At 43.5% G+C, this 15,108-nt stretch overlaps 1 protein-coding gene across 3 annotated transcripts in view; it reads right to left on the reverse strand.

Moving 5' to 3' along the window:
• Positions 1-15,108, reverse strand: part of qtgal (queuosine-tRNA galactosyltransferase) — a 315,686-nt gene that overhangs the window by 299,687 nt on the left and 891 nt on the right. For all 3 annotated transcript variants that reach the window (XM_078225424.1, XM_078225426.1, XM_078225425.1), the window contains exons 2-3: positions 9,023-9,139; positions 6,838-6,937 (exon numbers count right to left, since the gene is read on the reverse strand). In XM_078225424.1, coding sequence (XP_078081550.1) covers positions 6,838-6,937; positions 9,023-9,139 — 217 coding nt within the window. The remainder of the gene's footprint in view (positions 1-6,837; positions 6,938-9,022; positions 9,140-15,108) is intronic.

Here is a 15,108-nt window from a genome sequence, read left to right on the forward strand (position 1 = left end):
ACTCTCAACCACCACCACACACCCCTCCATGTTCCCAACCTAACCTCATACACCTCCAGCCCCAAGCCACGCTGATCCACACCTTCCCCAACCCCGGTTGGACCCAGACCTCCTCACCCCCTGAAAGCCCCCAAACTCAATCCCTCAGCCCGACCTGACCCAGCTGGACTCCTTCCACCCCAACATCCCCAATGTTTGACCACCCATTCCCCCTCCCAATTGCCGATACCCCCACCCCACCTATCTGGGAGAGAAAATTCTAAAGATTCACAATCCTGAATAAATTGTGAAATTGTGACCCCTGGTTCTAGACACCCCAACCAAGGGAAGCATCTCATCTGCCCTGTCGACTGCTCGAAGTATTTTCTAGGTTTCAATGAGGTCACCTCTCATTCTGCGATACTATAGAGAATACAGGGCCAGTTTCCCCAATCTCCTGCCATAGGACAGTCCCACTATCCCGGGAACAAGTCTGGTGCACATTCATTGCACTCCTTCTATGGCAATAATATCTTTCACAAGGTCAGGGGACCAAAACTGCACATTGTGGGTGTGATCTAACCAAGGTTCCATACAATTGTATCAAGACATTGCTACTCCTTCAATAAAATCCTCTTGCGGTGAAGGGTAACATTCCATTCACCTTCCTAATAGCTTGCTGCATGCACTGCATGGTAGCTTTCACTGACTTATCTGAAGAGGACACCCAGGTCCCTTTTGTACATCTACACTTTCTAATCGCTCACCATTTAAGAATTACTCTGCACATTTGTTCCTCCTACCAATGTGGATTACCTCTCAATTCTCCATATTATATTTCATCTGTCATACTCTTGCCCGCATTAATGATCATAATGCTATCCACTTTCCAACAAGGATCACTTAAAGGGATGCATGAGCAGAAGTCCCAGTTAATTTCTTTCTTCTTTTCCTACCCCATCACGATGTTAACACTGCCACCCACCACCTCAGATTAAGTTGGCAAAATGAACACAGAAAGAACCATTGATCTTGGGATGGGTCCTGGTCTGACTGGCTTATTACTGACCCAGCAGTGAACACACGAACTGAGTGAGTGAGCCATTAGCATTAGATAAAGGAATCCGAGCCAGGTCTTTACCATGTATGCATGAAAAAGGAGCATGTTTAATCACTAGAAACAGTCCCACTGCCTAAAGGGACTTCTCATTAAATAGAGTTTGCTGGATACTTCACTACATGAGAAAGAGTAACCCAAATATTGCCTCAGACGCATTACACATTCACTCCCTCTCTTTCCCTCTATTAAGTGGAAAAGGGATATTGCACATAAGGTTCCATAAAGTCTTGTGATTTCAATACTTGTGTTTGAGATCAAATAGAGTTCAGTTCCCATGGAAACAGTTTTAATAAGTAAGGGGTTCCCACAATGCATCGTGTGTTGGTGTAACCAGAGATTTTGGTCTAAATATGCTGGACAGACAATCAATGTTTGTGCCAACAGACCCATTTCCCCTCGGTCTATTCAAGAAGTCCATTCCCCATGGCTACCAGGCCAAATATTCTACAATGATGCCAGCATTAATCATTGTCTTTCCTGTCCAGTTGAAGCAGGGAGGTGTCAAATTAAGTAAACACCAGAGTTCCCACATTAACCTTTTCAACGCCAAATCAAAGACATATGATGCCAGATTTATTTCACAAATAACATCAAATGGCATTTCTTTAGGGTTCCATTTGTCTCTAATTCTAGGTTGATGTCAAAAGCTTAGCAGCTTCTACATAGGAAAGAAAGCGTGTGCAAGTGTTCAGGGTTCTAAGTATTGGATTTCCAAAGCTAGGTTATTGGGCTTTAACCTGCAATGATCCAGAATGACTTTGGCTCCTGCAGTTGAATCACAAGTGATTTGAGCTATTGATACATCAATGTTACCATGACACCTGCACTCTAATCAGCCTTTAGGAAAGAGATCATTTCCTTTAATCTGGTCAGGCTTTCCACCTCCTCGTGGCATGTTTTGAGGCGGCGAAGGCAGCAGGTTCTTCTGATCCCACCACTGTCAACGTGCTTTCCTGCTGCTCGCACCCTCTTGCCACCAGGGAACCCACGGCAGGGACTTGCAATCGGCAGGATGGGATGATTCCGCCAGCAGGAACAGCCGGAAAATTCCACACAATATATTTTCTGAGATATGAGCAGGGAGTAGATTTTCTCACCTGCAGTTTACAACGCAAGCTTTCAACATTTTTAAAGAATTCCACGGAGAAAATTATACACTTGGAATTGGATAGAAAACTCTTAACAGCATTTTTTATTATTGATTTATTATCATTGTCACATGTATTAGCATAGTGAAAAGTATTGTTTCTTGCGTGTTACATAGACAAAGCATACCATCCATAGAGAAGAAAAGGAGAGAGTGCAGGAGTGTTACAGTCATAGCTAGGGTACAGAGAAAGATCAACGTAATGCAAGGTAGGTCCATTCAAAAGTCTGATGGCAGCAGGGAAGCAGCTGTTCTTGAGTCAGTTGGAACATGACCTCAGACTTTTGTATCTTTTCCCCACGGAAGAAGGTGGAAGAGAGAATGTCCGGGGTGCGTGGGGTCCTCGATTATGCTGGCTGCTTTGCCGAGGCAGCGGAAAGTGTAGACAGAGTCAATGGATGGGAGGCTGGTTTACATGATGGATTGGGCTACATTCGCGACCTTTTGTAGTTTCTTGCGGTCTTGGGCAGAGCAGGAACCATACCAAGTTGTGATACAACCAGACAGAATGCTTTCTATGGTGCATCTGTAAAAGTTGGAGAGAGTCATAGCTGACATGCCAAATTTCCTTAGTCTTCTGAGAAAGTAGAGGCGTCGGTGGGCTTTCTTAACTAACTATAGTGTTGGCATGGGGGGGGGGGGGCTTTGTTGGTGATCTGGACACCTAGAAACCTGAAGCTCTCGACCATTTCTACTTCGTCCTCTTTGACGTAGACAGGGACATGTTCTCCACTGCATTTCCTGAAGTCGATGACAACGTCTTTCGTTTTATTGACATTGAGGGAGAGATTATTGTTGCCGCACCAGTTCCCCAGTTTCTCTCTCTCATTCCTGTACTCTGTCTCGTCATTGTTTGAGATCCGACCCACTATGGTGGTGTCTGATTTCAAAGCCATCTCGGCCTTTTGACAAAGATGAAATGTCAGGTGAAGCCTGGGATAGGGTACAATGCATCAACCTGTCAGCATGGAATTTGCTTGTCCCTTACATGGGTACCATGAATTGGATTCAATTTGAATTGGCTTTTCTGGTTGGAATAAAAGTACCAGAAGGAAAAAAGGAATAATAAATCGATGAGCAGGATTTTCCCCCACCCTTCCCACTGGTAGGAACCTCTGGTTCTGCCGACAGTTATTCGGGGGCGAATTGGATGGGAAATCCCATTGACAGCAGCGAGACCAGGAGATCCTGTCACTTTTTCCCATGACGTGTATTATAAAGGGCTGGGTTTAAGTACTTGAGGAGAATGTTCTTCCAAATTCAATAGGCTCGCCTGTAGTCAAATTAAAAATAAAATGACAAGCACAGAACAGCGTTTTGTCATACAAGCCTAGGAATTGCTTTATGACTGCTCTGATGTAAAGTGCAACTTGTGAAATGATAAACACCACCTGTGACCAGTGTTCTCACCAAGATTTCCGTGCCCAGCTATTTGAGGAGACTTCACCCAGTTGACACCATGCACAGAATACACAGAACCTGAGAGCAGCCATTCAATGATTAGCAGATTAAAAACTCCCACACATATATCACCTTAAGACTTCACCACTAGAAGGGCTTTTTCCCTATGAATAAGAAACCTTTTCAAATAAGCAAAAAGATTTCCTGGAAATTTATAACGAACTGGTATCTTGGAGCGACACAGATTGTGAAGTATTTTCATTTCACAGAACATTAAATACGCCTACTTAATTGCAGAGGCTCCCATTATTGCTGGTGTATTTTTAACTTGCTAAATTGATTAGGCACGGATTGCAAACAATCCCACGTGAATGTTTTTTTTTTCCCCCTCGAGATTGATCCTGTGGCCAAATAAGCTGCCCAAGATGGTGGTCTGCAAGAGCATGCTGGGATAATTCGACAAGCGCTGAAACAGACAGGCTGCAGCCTCAAAAGAAACTGGTCAGAGAGAAATAGGCTGCAGCTGCAAGAGCTGGAATAATGTGGAGATGCCGGAGTTGGACTGGGGTAAACACAGTAAGAAGTTTAACAACACCAGGCCGACATATACTGTAACGACAAGCCATACGCCTTCAGGGTCAGGACCCTGCATCTAATCCTGTTGGATCATCTGGGCACTGCAAATCCAAGAATGATTTATAACAGTCTGTCAGATCTGCCATTCTATTCTCAACCACTGACTCCATCACCCTTTCCACCACTCAGACAGCACAAAACTTTGGTATTCTGTTCAATGCAGAGCAGAGCTTCACAGCGATACCCTGTCAATCACGAGGTCTGCATATTTCCCTTGCTGTAACTTTCACCTGCATGTTAACTCCTCCACCTTTGATACACTTATCTACGATTTTGCTGCCTCTGCACTTAAGAGTTATAGAAGTTTATAGTTATTGGACCATTTGGCCCAACTTGTCCATGCTGCCCAGTTTTTAACCACTAAGCTAGGCCCAATTGCCCACGTTTGGCCCATGTCCCTCTATACTCATCTGACCCATATAACTATCTCAAAAGTTTTTAAAAGACAAAATTGTACCTGCCTGTGCTACTGCCTTTGGCAGTATCATTCCGCAAATCATTTCCTTGGCTATCTCCCATCATTCTACAAACTCCACTTGTCCAAAAGTAGTCGTCCGTATCCATTCTCTGCACATCCTGGTTGATTTACATTGCCTCCCAGTCCCCAAACAAATTTATGCTGAACCTCTCATCCTTTTCTCTAATCCTGCCTCGGTCTTGATCCATTCTATCACCACAACCCCTTCCAACCTCAAATTACCTTCTGCTACTCTGTCCTTTTATTCTGGCCCTCTGTGCATTGCTCCCCCCGTTACTCCACCATTCAGATTGTCATACCATTTTTCTTTAAATCCCTGTTTGTCTCTTCACCTTTCTCTGCTCTTTTTTACATCTCCTGTGGGCAGTATTTAATGGAGGCAAATGTTGACTGGGAGAGCTAGCAAAGCCTTGTGTCACGCCTTTGAGGAAAGCCCACCAAATTAAGTGCCTACAAGGCAGCAGTGGGCCTTCCCTGGGGCAAGGACCGCCGGGGGCAGAATCCCTGCCCATCAAGAACAGCCAGCCAGGGGCCGGCAGCTCTTCACTGATTGGCAGTGCCACTGGGAGCCAGTGGCTGCTGCCGGTACTTGACTCGAGGCGCCTGGGATTGTCATCGACCCAGGCACAGGTGCGTTGTCATGGGAGGGTGCTGGTGGGGGAGAGACGGGGTTGGTGGGTTTCGGCAGCATGGGCACTGGTGTGGCACTTGGCTGCCCCTCACCTTCCCAATACCGGGTCCATAGCTGATGCACTCAGTGTCTTTAAATGAGAGGCACAGTAAGAAGTCTCACAACACCAGGTTAAAGTCCAACAGGCTTATTTGGTAGTACGAGCTTTCAGAGCGCTGATCCTTCATCAGGTGAGTGCAGGATTTGTTTCAGAAACAGGGCATATATAGACACATGTCATGTCATATGTCATGTCTTGAAGGCCGCTTACCCGCAGATCAGGTTCAGTCAAGCGTTCTCCAAAGCGGCCTTCAAAACCCATGACCACACAGAATTGCCGAGCAGAAACTGATAGCCAAGTTCCACACACGAGAACGGCCTCAATCAGGATCTTGGGTTCATGTCACACTACCTTAACCCCCACGACTTGCTTGGGCTTGCAAAATCTCACCAACTGTCCTGGCTGGAGACAATACATACTTTTTTAACCTGTGCTTAACCCTCTCTCCACTCGCATTGTCTGCATCTGTAAAGACTCGATTACCTGTTAAGACTCGCATTCCAACCATTATCTTGTAATTGAATTTGTCTTTATATATGCCCTGTTTGTGAACCAAATCCTGCACTCACCTGATGAAGGAGCAGCGCTCCGAAAGCTCATGCTACCAAATAAACCTGTTGGACTTTAACCTGGTGTTGTGAGACTTCTTACTGTGCCCACCCCAGTCTAAAGCCAGCATCTTCACATCATTTAAATGAGGTGCTCCCCATCCTGGAAGCTCACAGACAAACTCGATCGGGGCTTGCTTTTTGGGTGTCCTATGTGGCAAGTCCCCTGCACAGCACTGGTTGCAGCAGCAACAGGAGGCCCTCGAGTGGATGTCAATTGCTCATTTGAACGCCTCAATTGGCGATGGGGTGGGAAAGCCATCCACGAGACTGTCTCCACAACAGACTTAAATCAAGACAGAGGCGGGAAGGTGGCTGGGGAAGGGCATTAAATTCTCCCATATAAACCCATCTGCTCAGTACAGTTTTTGAGCAACCTCCATCTTCCTTCTCTAACTCCAGATGCTGTTACTTCAAAGGCACTACAGAGAAACATATTGTTGAGAACTAACTACAAGTATTTATTTTCTGTGTTTCTGTGAAACAGTGATATATATTTAAGTGGTTGCATGATTGCTTTAAGAGCTAGTCACATAATTTAATGGTGATGTCGTTGGGGTGTTTCACAGGCTCCAGTTTATTTTCTGCTGTGCAGGCAAGAGCTCCTTCAATAAATCTATTGTTATTTTGAATCTATGTTTGCAAACCATATCTTTGTTTTTGTTTAAAACCCACAAACCCGAACATAGTTAAGACATTACACAGTGAAGCTGTCAATTGTATGAACTATAGCATACCTCCTTTTGGGTGTGAAGATTCATGTCCACCAAGAACAACATGAATGCCTCTATTTTCAAGTTTAGTTCCCCATTTTCGAATAATATTCATCGAGCCATCCTGCAACAAATAAAGAAATACAGCATGACCAAAAGACATCGTTTCCACAGTACAAGTGTGACACGTCTTCCGGTCTGACAATTTCTGTACATTGCATACTGCAAACGTTTGTACCACGACCCATTTAACGCAGCCTTGGCTCACTGTCTGTGTGGAGTTTGCACATTCTCCCCATGTCTGCGTGGGTTTCCTCCTGGTGCTCCGGTTTCCTCCCACAGTCCAGAGATGTGCGGGTTGGGAAGATTGGCCATGCTAAATTGCCACTTATCGTCAGGGGGATTAGCAGGGTAAATAAGAGGTGTTTCAGGGATAGAGTCTGGGTGGGATCATTGTAGGTGCAGGCTCGATGGGCCAAATAGCCTCCTTCTGCACTGTTGGGATTCTATGAAAACACCTTGAAGTAAAGCCGGGTGGCTAAGTATTAGGATTGGTTCAGGAATAATGGTCAGCTCTGCATTGGAAACCTTTCCCTGGATTAGAAATATGTCGTAATTTAGAATTTTTAATTCAGAGTAAACCATTGCAAATTGCATTGATACAAGCTGTCTGGAAACACAATCTAAATTTCACATTGGCCTCTGAAGGTAACCTGGCGTTGACTGTCTGGCATTGTATCTAGATAGAGCGGGAGCCTGGCTTCTGTAATCAAAGAAACAATGTCACTTCTGGAATCCTACAGTGCAGAAGGAGGCCATTTGGCCCATCGAGTCTGCACCGACCACAATCCCACCCAGGCCCTATCCCCATAACCCCATGCATTTACCCCAGCTAGTCCAACACCAAGGGCCAATTTTAGAATGGTCAACCCACCTAACCCGCACATTTTGGACTGGTGAAGTCCACAACTTTTTCACATTGTGTAACAGTGAAGTCCACAACTTTTAATTAACACAATTAGAACAGATATCAAAAACAGAATGCCACCTTAAAATGTGATTTGGTAAAAATAATTGAATGCCTAATGGCCCCAGCTGTCTCAGATCCACGAATCTGCTCTCAATTTTGCTTCTGGTGCTTCCTCCCACTCCCCCAGTTACCAATGCCGTTTTCCTCGGGTCAGACAGTGGATTGGTCCATCTCACAGGTACCTCTACAGGTTCCATCAGTGCAAATCCAGGACTCATCAGCAACAACATTAAGTACAGACAAATCACACAGTTGCAAAGTATCTGGATGAGATGAAAATGGGGTTGATGGGGCTGCTAGTTTGTTTATCAAACTCATGTTTGTTTCAATGTCAAGTTATATCACTCATAGGGGAGGGGATGGCCTAGTGGTATTATCGCTAGACTATTAATCCAGAAACTCAGCTAATGCTCTGGGGACCCGCGTTCGAATCCTGCCACAGCAGATGGTGGAATTTGAATTCAATAAAAATATATATCTGGCATTAATAATCTACTGGTGACCATGAAACCATTGTTGATTGTCAGTAAAACCCACCTGATTCAGTAATGTCCTTTAGGGAAGGAAATCTGCTGTCCTTACCTGGTCTGGCCTACATGTGACTCCAGAGCCACAACAATTTGGTTGGCTCTCAACTGCCCTCCAAGGATAACTAGGGGTGGGCAATAAATGCTGGCCAGCCAGCGACGCCTATGTCCCACGAATGAATAAAAAAATGTCAATAATATTTTAGTTATTCAGTTCCTGTCATTATTTTTTAAAATGTTTTTTGAACCTCCTTACTTGTTGCTGAGCGACAGATTCACAGGCCTTGACCAACCTGGCTCAATTAGCCATTTCTTGAAGGCAATCAACATGCTAAATGTTGACAGCCTCTTTGACCTTGGAAAGCACAGTTGTCAAGCATCATCCCATCCTCATGTTCAGGACAAGGGATGCTGGCTTTTCCCTCTCACCAGCTAGAGACACTGAGCAGCCTTACCCTCTTAGCCCAGCTAACTCAATAGAGACCAAAGATTGAGCCTGCAACCTTCTGGTTATAATCCGGCCACATCAACTGAGCCACAAAGCAAAGGCTCGGGTTTCTTACCCTTGTTTGATATATGCTGAACTCAAAAGGCAGGCACTCCTATAACTCACTGTACAAAGTTCAAATTAAATTGTATACATTATACAAACCTTGCTGGCATCATTGAAAACTGATAGCTGCATGGATCCCTGGAAATCCTGCCCCAGAACCGACTGCAGACATTCACCCAGCCACCTTGCTGCATTGTGAACCGGCAGAACAATAGACTGGAAATGGAAGGAAAGAACATAATCAATATATCACCGTGCCCACACCAGACAAACCTTAAAGAGACACAGGAAACAGAAAAATGCCATTTAACCCAACAAACCTGTCCCGCCCCTCCCCATTTTTGACTGATCTCAGTTTCACCTTTTTACAATATCCATATATATCCATTGTTCCAAAACTAAATCTAATTGTTTACTGAACTCCAAACACTTTGGCCTTCTCGATAGAACCATTGAGGAACAGTCCAGTTTTCCCAGAAGGGAAAGGCAGTTCAAAATGTTCAAATTGCAGTAACCATCAGTAATATTGACATAGAAAATAGAAGCAGGAGTTGGCCATTCGGCCCTTCGAGCTGCTTCTCCATTCATTCTGATCATGGCTGATCATCAAATTCAATATCCTGATCCTGCCTTCCCCCCATATCCCTTGATTCCTTTACTCAAGAGCTATATCCAATTTCTTCTCGAAATTACACAGCATTTTGGCCTCAACTACATTCTGTGGTAGCGAATTCCACAGATTCGCTCTCTTTGGGTGAAGAAATTTCTCCTCACCTCAGTCCCAAAAGGCTTACCCCTTATCCTCAAACCATGACCCCTAATTCTGGACTCCCCCCACCGTCGAGAACATTCTTTCTGAATCCACTCTGTCTAAACCTGTTCGAATTTCATAAATTTCAACGAGATCCCCTCTCACTCTAGACTCCAATGAATAGGATGCCAGTAATACTGGAGTTCCATTCTAAGATACACAAGACCAGATCAGACACATTTTACTGGCAACTTTCATTACCAAGTTTTACTGGTTTTTCTGTCTGGGTTGATACGTCCTTTTTGGAAGTCCTGTACAATGGTTGTTATAAGCAACTTAGATTAACTGTAGCCTTTTTGCTTTATTTGTTGCAAATGCTTACGCATAAATTCTATGGCCCAGAACTCAGCTGTGGGAAATAGTAAAGTAGATGCATCCCCTGGCTTGTAGCCTGGATGTGCATATATTTCAGTTACATATCCAGCTATCCATCAAGCTGTGTAAAATATGGGCACTAAGAAGTTCCAAAAACATCACAGCTGCACAATTGTAGGATGAATTGGTTATAACTAAAACAATGCAATAACTATGGCAACGCTGAATTATCTCCAAAATGATCGATGCAGTTTTATAGCAAATAAAGAATCCTAAAATCTGTAAAAGAAATATATGTTTCAATCAATGCACCTTCAATGCAAAGTTCATATCACCGAAAATGGATGCATGACCCTTAAACCATCAGGCCACAATATTCAGTTTGTGTATAGTGTTTTGGTTAAGCAACAATTATTCTAGCAATCTGTGTTCGTTTTCAGTAGTCACCCACTTTAAACTTCTGGGAAATTCGCCTTAAATGTCATTTTGTTCTTATTGTCAAAATCTAGCTTATAAGCAAAGTCCGAGAGCAGAATTACTGGTTGGGTTAGTGACAACATTAAACTGCAGTAAAATCAATATAAAAATCAATAAAATCAATCCTTATGAAAGAAATAGTCCCAAATAATTTTCTATCCCTTTGTCTTCTCTATAGAATCATAGAACAGAATCGCTACAGTGCAGGAGGAGGCCATTCAGCCCATCAGGTCCACACCGATTCTCTGATAGAGCTTCTTGCTCAGGCCCACCCCATGCCCTATCCCCATAACCACACATATTTATCCCATTAATCCATCTAACCTACACATCTTGGGACTCTAAGGGACAATTTAGCATGGTCAATCCACCCAGCCTGCACATCTTTGGACTGTGGGAGGAAACCGGAGCACCCGGAGGAAACCCACGCAGACATGGAGAAAACGTGCAGACTCCACACAAATAGTGACCCACGGCCAGAATTGAACCCAGGTCCCTGGCGTTGTGAGGCAGCAGTGCTAACCACTGTGCTACCATGCCATCCCTTTCTTTGCGATTATATTAGAAACTGAATGCTTAGAAAGACATGGAGAAAATGCAGTTTTGCTTCACTGGAAATAGGAACTAATGACGGAGAAATCATTGGATTATGTTTATACATTTTTTTATTCTTTCACGGGATGTGGGCATCACTGGATGGGCATTGGTGTAGATCTGAAGTCACGTGTAGGTCAGACCAGGTAAGGACGGCCGATTTCAACAATCGACAAAGGTCACCATTAGTCCAATTCAAATTGCACCATCTGGCTTGGTGGGTTTTGAACCCGAGTCCCTAAAGCAATGCCCTGGGTTATTAGTCCAGTGACAATAGCACAATAGCCACTGCCCTTCCCTACATCTTTGCAAATCCAGTAGCAGAAACTTGAAGTTAGCTTAATCTCCTTGTAAGGGAGGGAGCCTCAAATTAGCTAATTCTACACTGCTGTTAGCGACACTGAATAATTGGAACATAAATATTGAAAAAAAAAATAACTTTTAGAACTAGGAGTTGGAATTTTAAAAGAAATCCCATTTCCTTTAGTGTCTGGGTTAGATTTGGAAAAAATACTTCTAAATCCCTTGAATGGCAAGGTATGGGTCAGTCCCCAATCTTGGAATCACTTGTCAGGAAGGCATAAATGCCCTCAAGAGACAGGTATGGATGGGCATATGATTACATAAGATATACGGCACAGGAACAGGTTATTCAGCCCAAACAGTTTATACTGACCTTTATCTTCACCCAAGTGTCCTCCCAACTTATCTCACTTAAATCTACCATAATGTCCCACTATTCCATGCTCCTTCTAATGTTTCTTTCAGAAGTAAATTATCATCGGCACCTTTGCTTTTAATGCATCCTAGGAGATTTGCAGACATATATCCTGAAGTCATGTTAAATTGCAGTTGAAGGGCTTTGAGCCTCAGTACTCAAGTTTATTTATAAGTGTCACAAGTAGACACAAGAGGGTGGCACAGTGGTTAGCACTACTGCTCACAATGCCAAGGACCCAGGTTCGATTCCCGGCTTGGGTCAGTGTGTGGAGTCTGTACGTTCTTCCCGTGCCTGTGTGGGTTTCTTCCGGGGTGCTCCAGTTTCTTCCTACAGTCCAAATATGTGCGGGTTAGGTGCAAAGGCCATACTAAATTTTCCCTCAGGTGTACCCAAGCAGGCGTAGGAGTGTGACTAGGAGATTTTCACAGTAACTTCATTGCAGTGTTAATGTAAGCCTACTTGTGACACTAATAAATAAACTTTAAAACTACATTAACACCACAATGAAGTTACTGTGGAAATCCCCTAGTTGCCACACTCCAGCAACTGTTTGGGTACACGGAGGGAGAATTTATCATAGCCAATGCACCTAACCAGTACGTCTTTCAGACATGGGAAGAACGTACAGGCACTGCACATATAGTGAACCAAGCTGGGAATCAAACCCAGCTCCCTGGGTTAAGTACCCAGGTTATCTGTCCCATTTCACACCTGAAACTTTCATATAAAACCCTTTCTAAGGTGGAATGCAAATTAAGTGCTAATCCATTGTGTCTAATGTTGCAAAAGTTTCAATGATTTTAGCACAGTAATTGTTAAAATATGTTTTCAAGTTCATGAGTGGAATTGACTCATTTCATAGCAAAGTTATTTTCGTACTATTTCACACTTTTTGACAAAGTCATTGCTGTAGGTTAGATATTACAACTGTTATCTTTCTCAGCTTTATGCACAGAGTCACTGAGGGATGAGACCCTTAACTGTTGTCTTGCATGTCAAGAGCATTGAGCCAGATCTCTACTGCGGAACTCACCACAAACATTACTTTCCATTTGTCAACTTATCTTCAATATTCACTTGCAAAGGAAACTTTACCCTGGCTTTGACTACTATGGCAAAGTCATCAGTTTCACTTCATAAGGGTGAGAAATGGAACCCAAGAATTGGATAGCTTTTCTGGCCATCTATTTGCAAACTAACACTGCCAGAACCCAAAAAGTGAGGCTTTGCTCTCAACACTCAAGTGACATCAACTCCAAATTTCCAGGAACTACTAACACAAGGTGATATTGTGGAAAATCTAAGTCACACAAAAAATTACAAACACAAATGAATTTCTGACCCCAACAGTGTAACTGCAAAGCTGCTAAGTGACACTCATCTATTAATAGTTTAACCATCTACACAGCAAACAACATTTTGGCTTAACCCATAAAACCTTGAGGCTCAACCCGATTTTGACCCTTTGTTGAGATTCTTCTTATAAAAACATTTTGGAGTAGAGTTTAAACATAGTGCTATCTGTGAATGGCATTCTTCAACACAAAACACCATGAGTACTGGTAAATGTGGCTTGGACACCATTGTTTGTGGCAGTTCAAGCTTTGGCTGATGATCTGCCAGGCTGATGGGACAGTGTGTGTGGGGTGGGGGGAGGGATTGAAGAGAGGAAAAAGAGAAAGAGTTGGGGGCCAGAGCACACAAAGGGAGCAATGAGTTATAGACAGATAATCTCTCCATACTGAATGAGGGTGAGGAAGAGAAGAGAAGAACATGCTTTTGGCATGTCCTGATAGCCTCGTATTTTCTAGCAGCTGATTTTGGAATGCAGGAAGCTTGGGGACAGATGATCCAAGTTGCTAACCCGAGCTGTAGCATTAAGATGGAAACTTCTATGAGCTTCAGTGTCCTTTGCCCTTGCCTACTCTTGGTAAGCTAGAAGCTGGTGGCAGAAGCAGGAGGACCAGAAAAGGGAAGAAAAAGAAAATGTTTGCTAAAAGCAGGAAAAGGTCTTCATTTACATCATTGAAAAGATTGCACACAAACATTAAGGTTAACATTCCATCCGATTTGTTTGCCAATTTCTAGAACCTCATATTGTTTATTAGTGAGTGAAACTCAGGACAAGGGCACTTCATGAGCGCACCAGTTCCTCAGTAAGAGGATGCTTGGGTGCATCATCCTGAATATTACTGAACGAAGGTACAACCTGCCATTTAATAGACTCCCATGAGTGCTCAAGTTAAACAGCTTAAATCGTTGTGTAAAAGTGCCTAATGGGCATCTCATATTGGAGGCCTCTTCTGCAAACAAAAGATAATAACCTAACATTGATTGTTATAAAGTCAAGTTTTAAAGCCAAGATCATTTTAAACTAAAAATGAACTCAGGCAACTTTCTGCATCCAACTCTCATGCAAATTGGGGCAACAAACACCACTTCAGTTTGGTTAGATTTTGTTTCTACCACAAGATATAATTGGCAAAGGGAAGCCAGGCAAACACACTGATTTCAGCCCTCTGCCAATTCTACTCAAACTCTCCAAGAATATCGCCTCATATTAAACAAAGCATGTAAATCACAGAAGTGTACTGGAGAGACCTGCTGAATTTCTCTCAAATTCCTCCACTTCTTATGCCCTTCAAGGATACCCAGCACCATCAATACAGCTCATATTAGCCATGGTTCAGTGGATAATATCCTCACATCCTCGTCACAAATTTGGGGGCACATTTCAGCGCAAAATCTAGACTGCCACTCTAGTACAGAAAGAGTGTTACAACGTTGGAAATATCATGTTTCAAAGGAGACATTAAAATCACATACCTTCACAAATGACAAAATATCCTACAGCATTATTTTGAAAAATGACAGATCTTTCCCCCAGTGTCCTAACCATTATTTAATCTCTTAACCACCATTCAAGCAGATTAATTGGACCATTGGTTGGCACAGTGTTTAGCACTGCTGCCTCACAGCACCTGGGACCTGGGTTCAATTAAGGCCTTGAGCGGCTGTCTGTGTTGAGTCTGCACGTTCTCCCCGTGTCTGTGTGGGTTTCCTCCGGGTGCTCCTGTTTCCTCCTTTAGTACAAAGATGTGCAGGTTAGGTGGATTGGCTGTGCTACATTGCCCCTTAGCATCCAAAAATATACAGGTTAGGTGGATTAGCAGGGTAAATACATGGTGTTACGTGGATAGGGCCTGGGTAAGAGTCAGCGCAGACTCAATGGGCCAAATGGCCTCATTCTGCACTGTAGGAATTCCA

This window comes from Mustelus asterias, chromosome 12, assembly GCF_964213995.1.
Source record: "Mustelus asterias chromosome 12, sMusAst1.hap1.1, whole genome shotgun sequence".
NCBI lineage: Eukaryota > Metazoa > Chordata > Chondrichthyes > Carcharhiniformes > Triakidae > Mustelus > Mustelus asterias.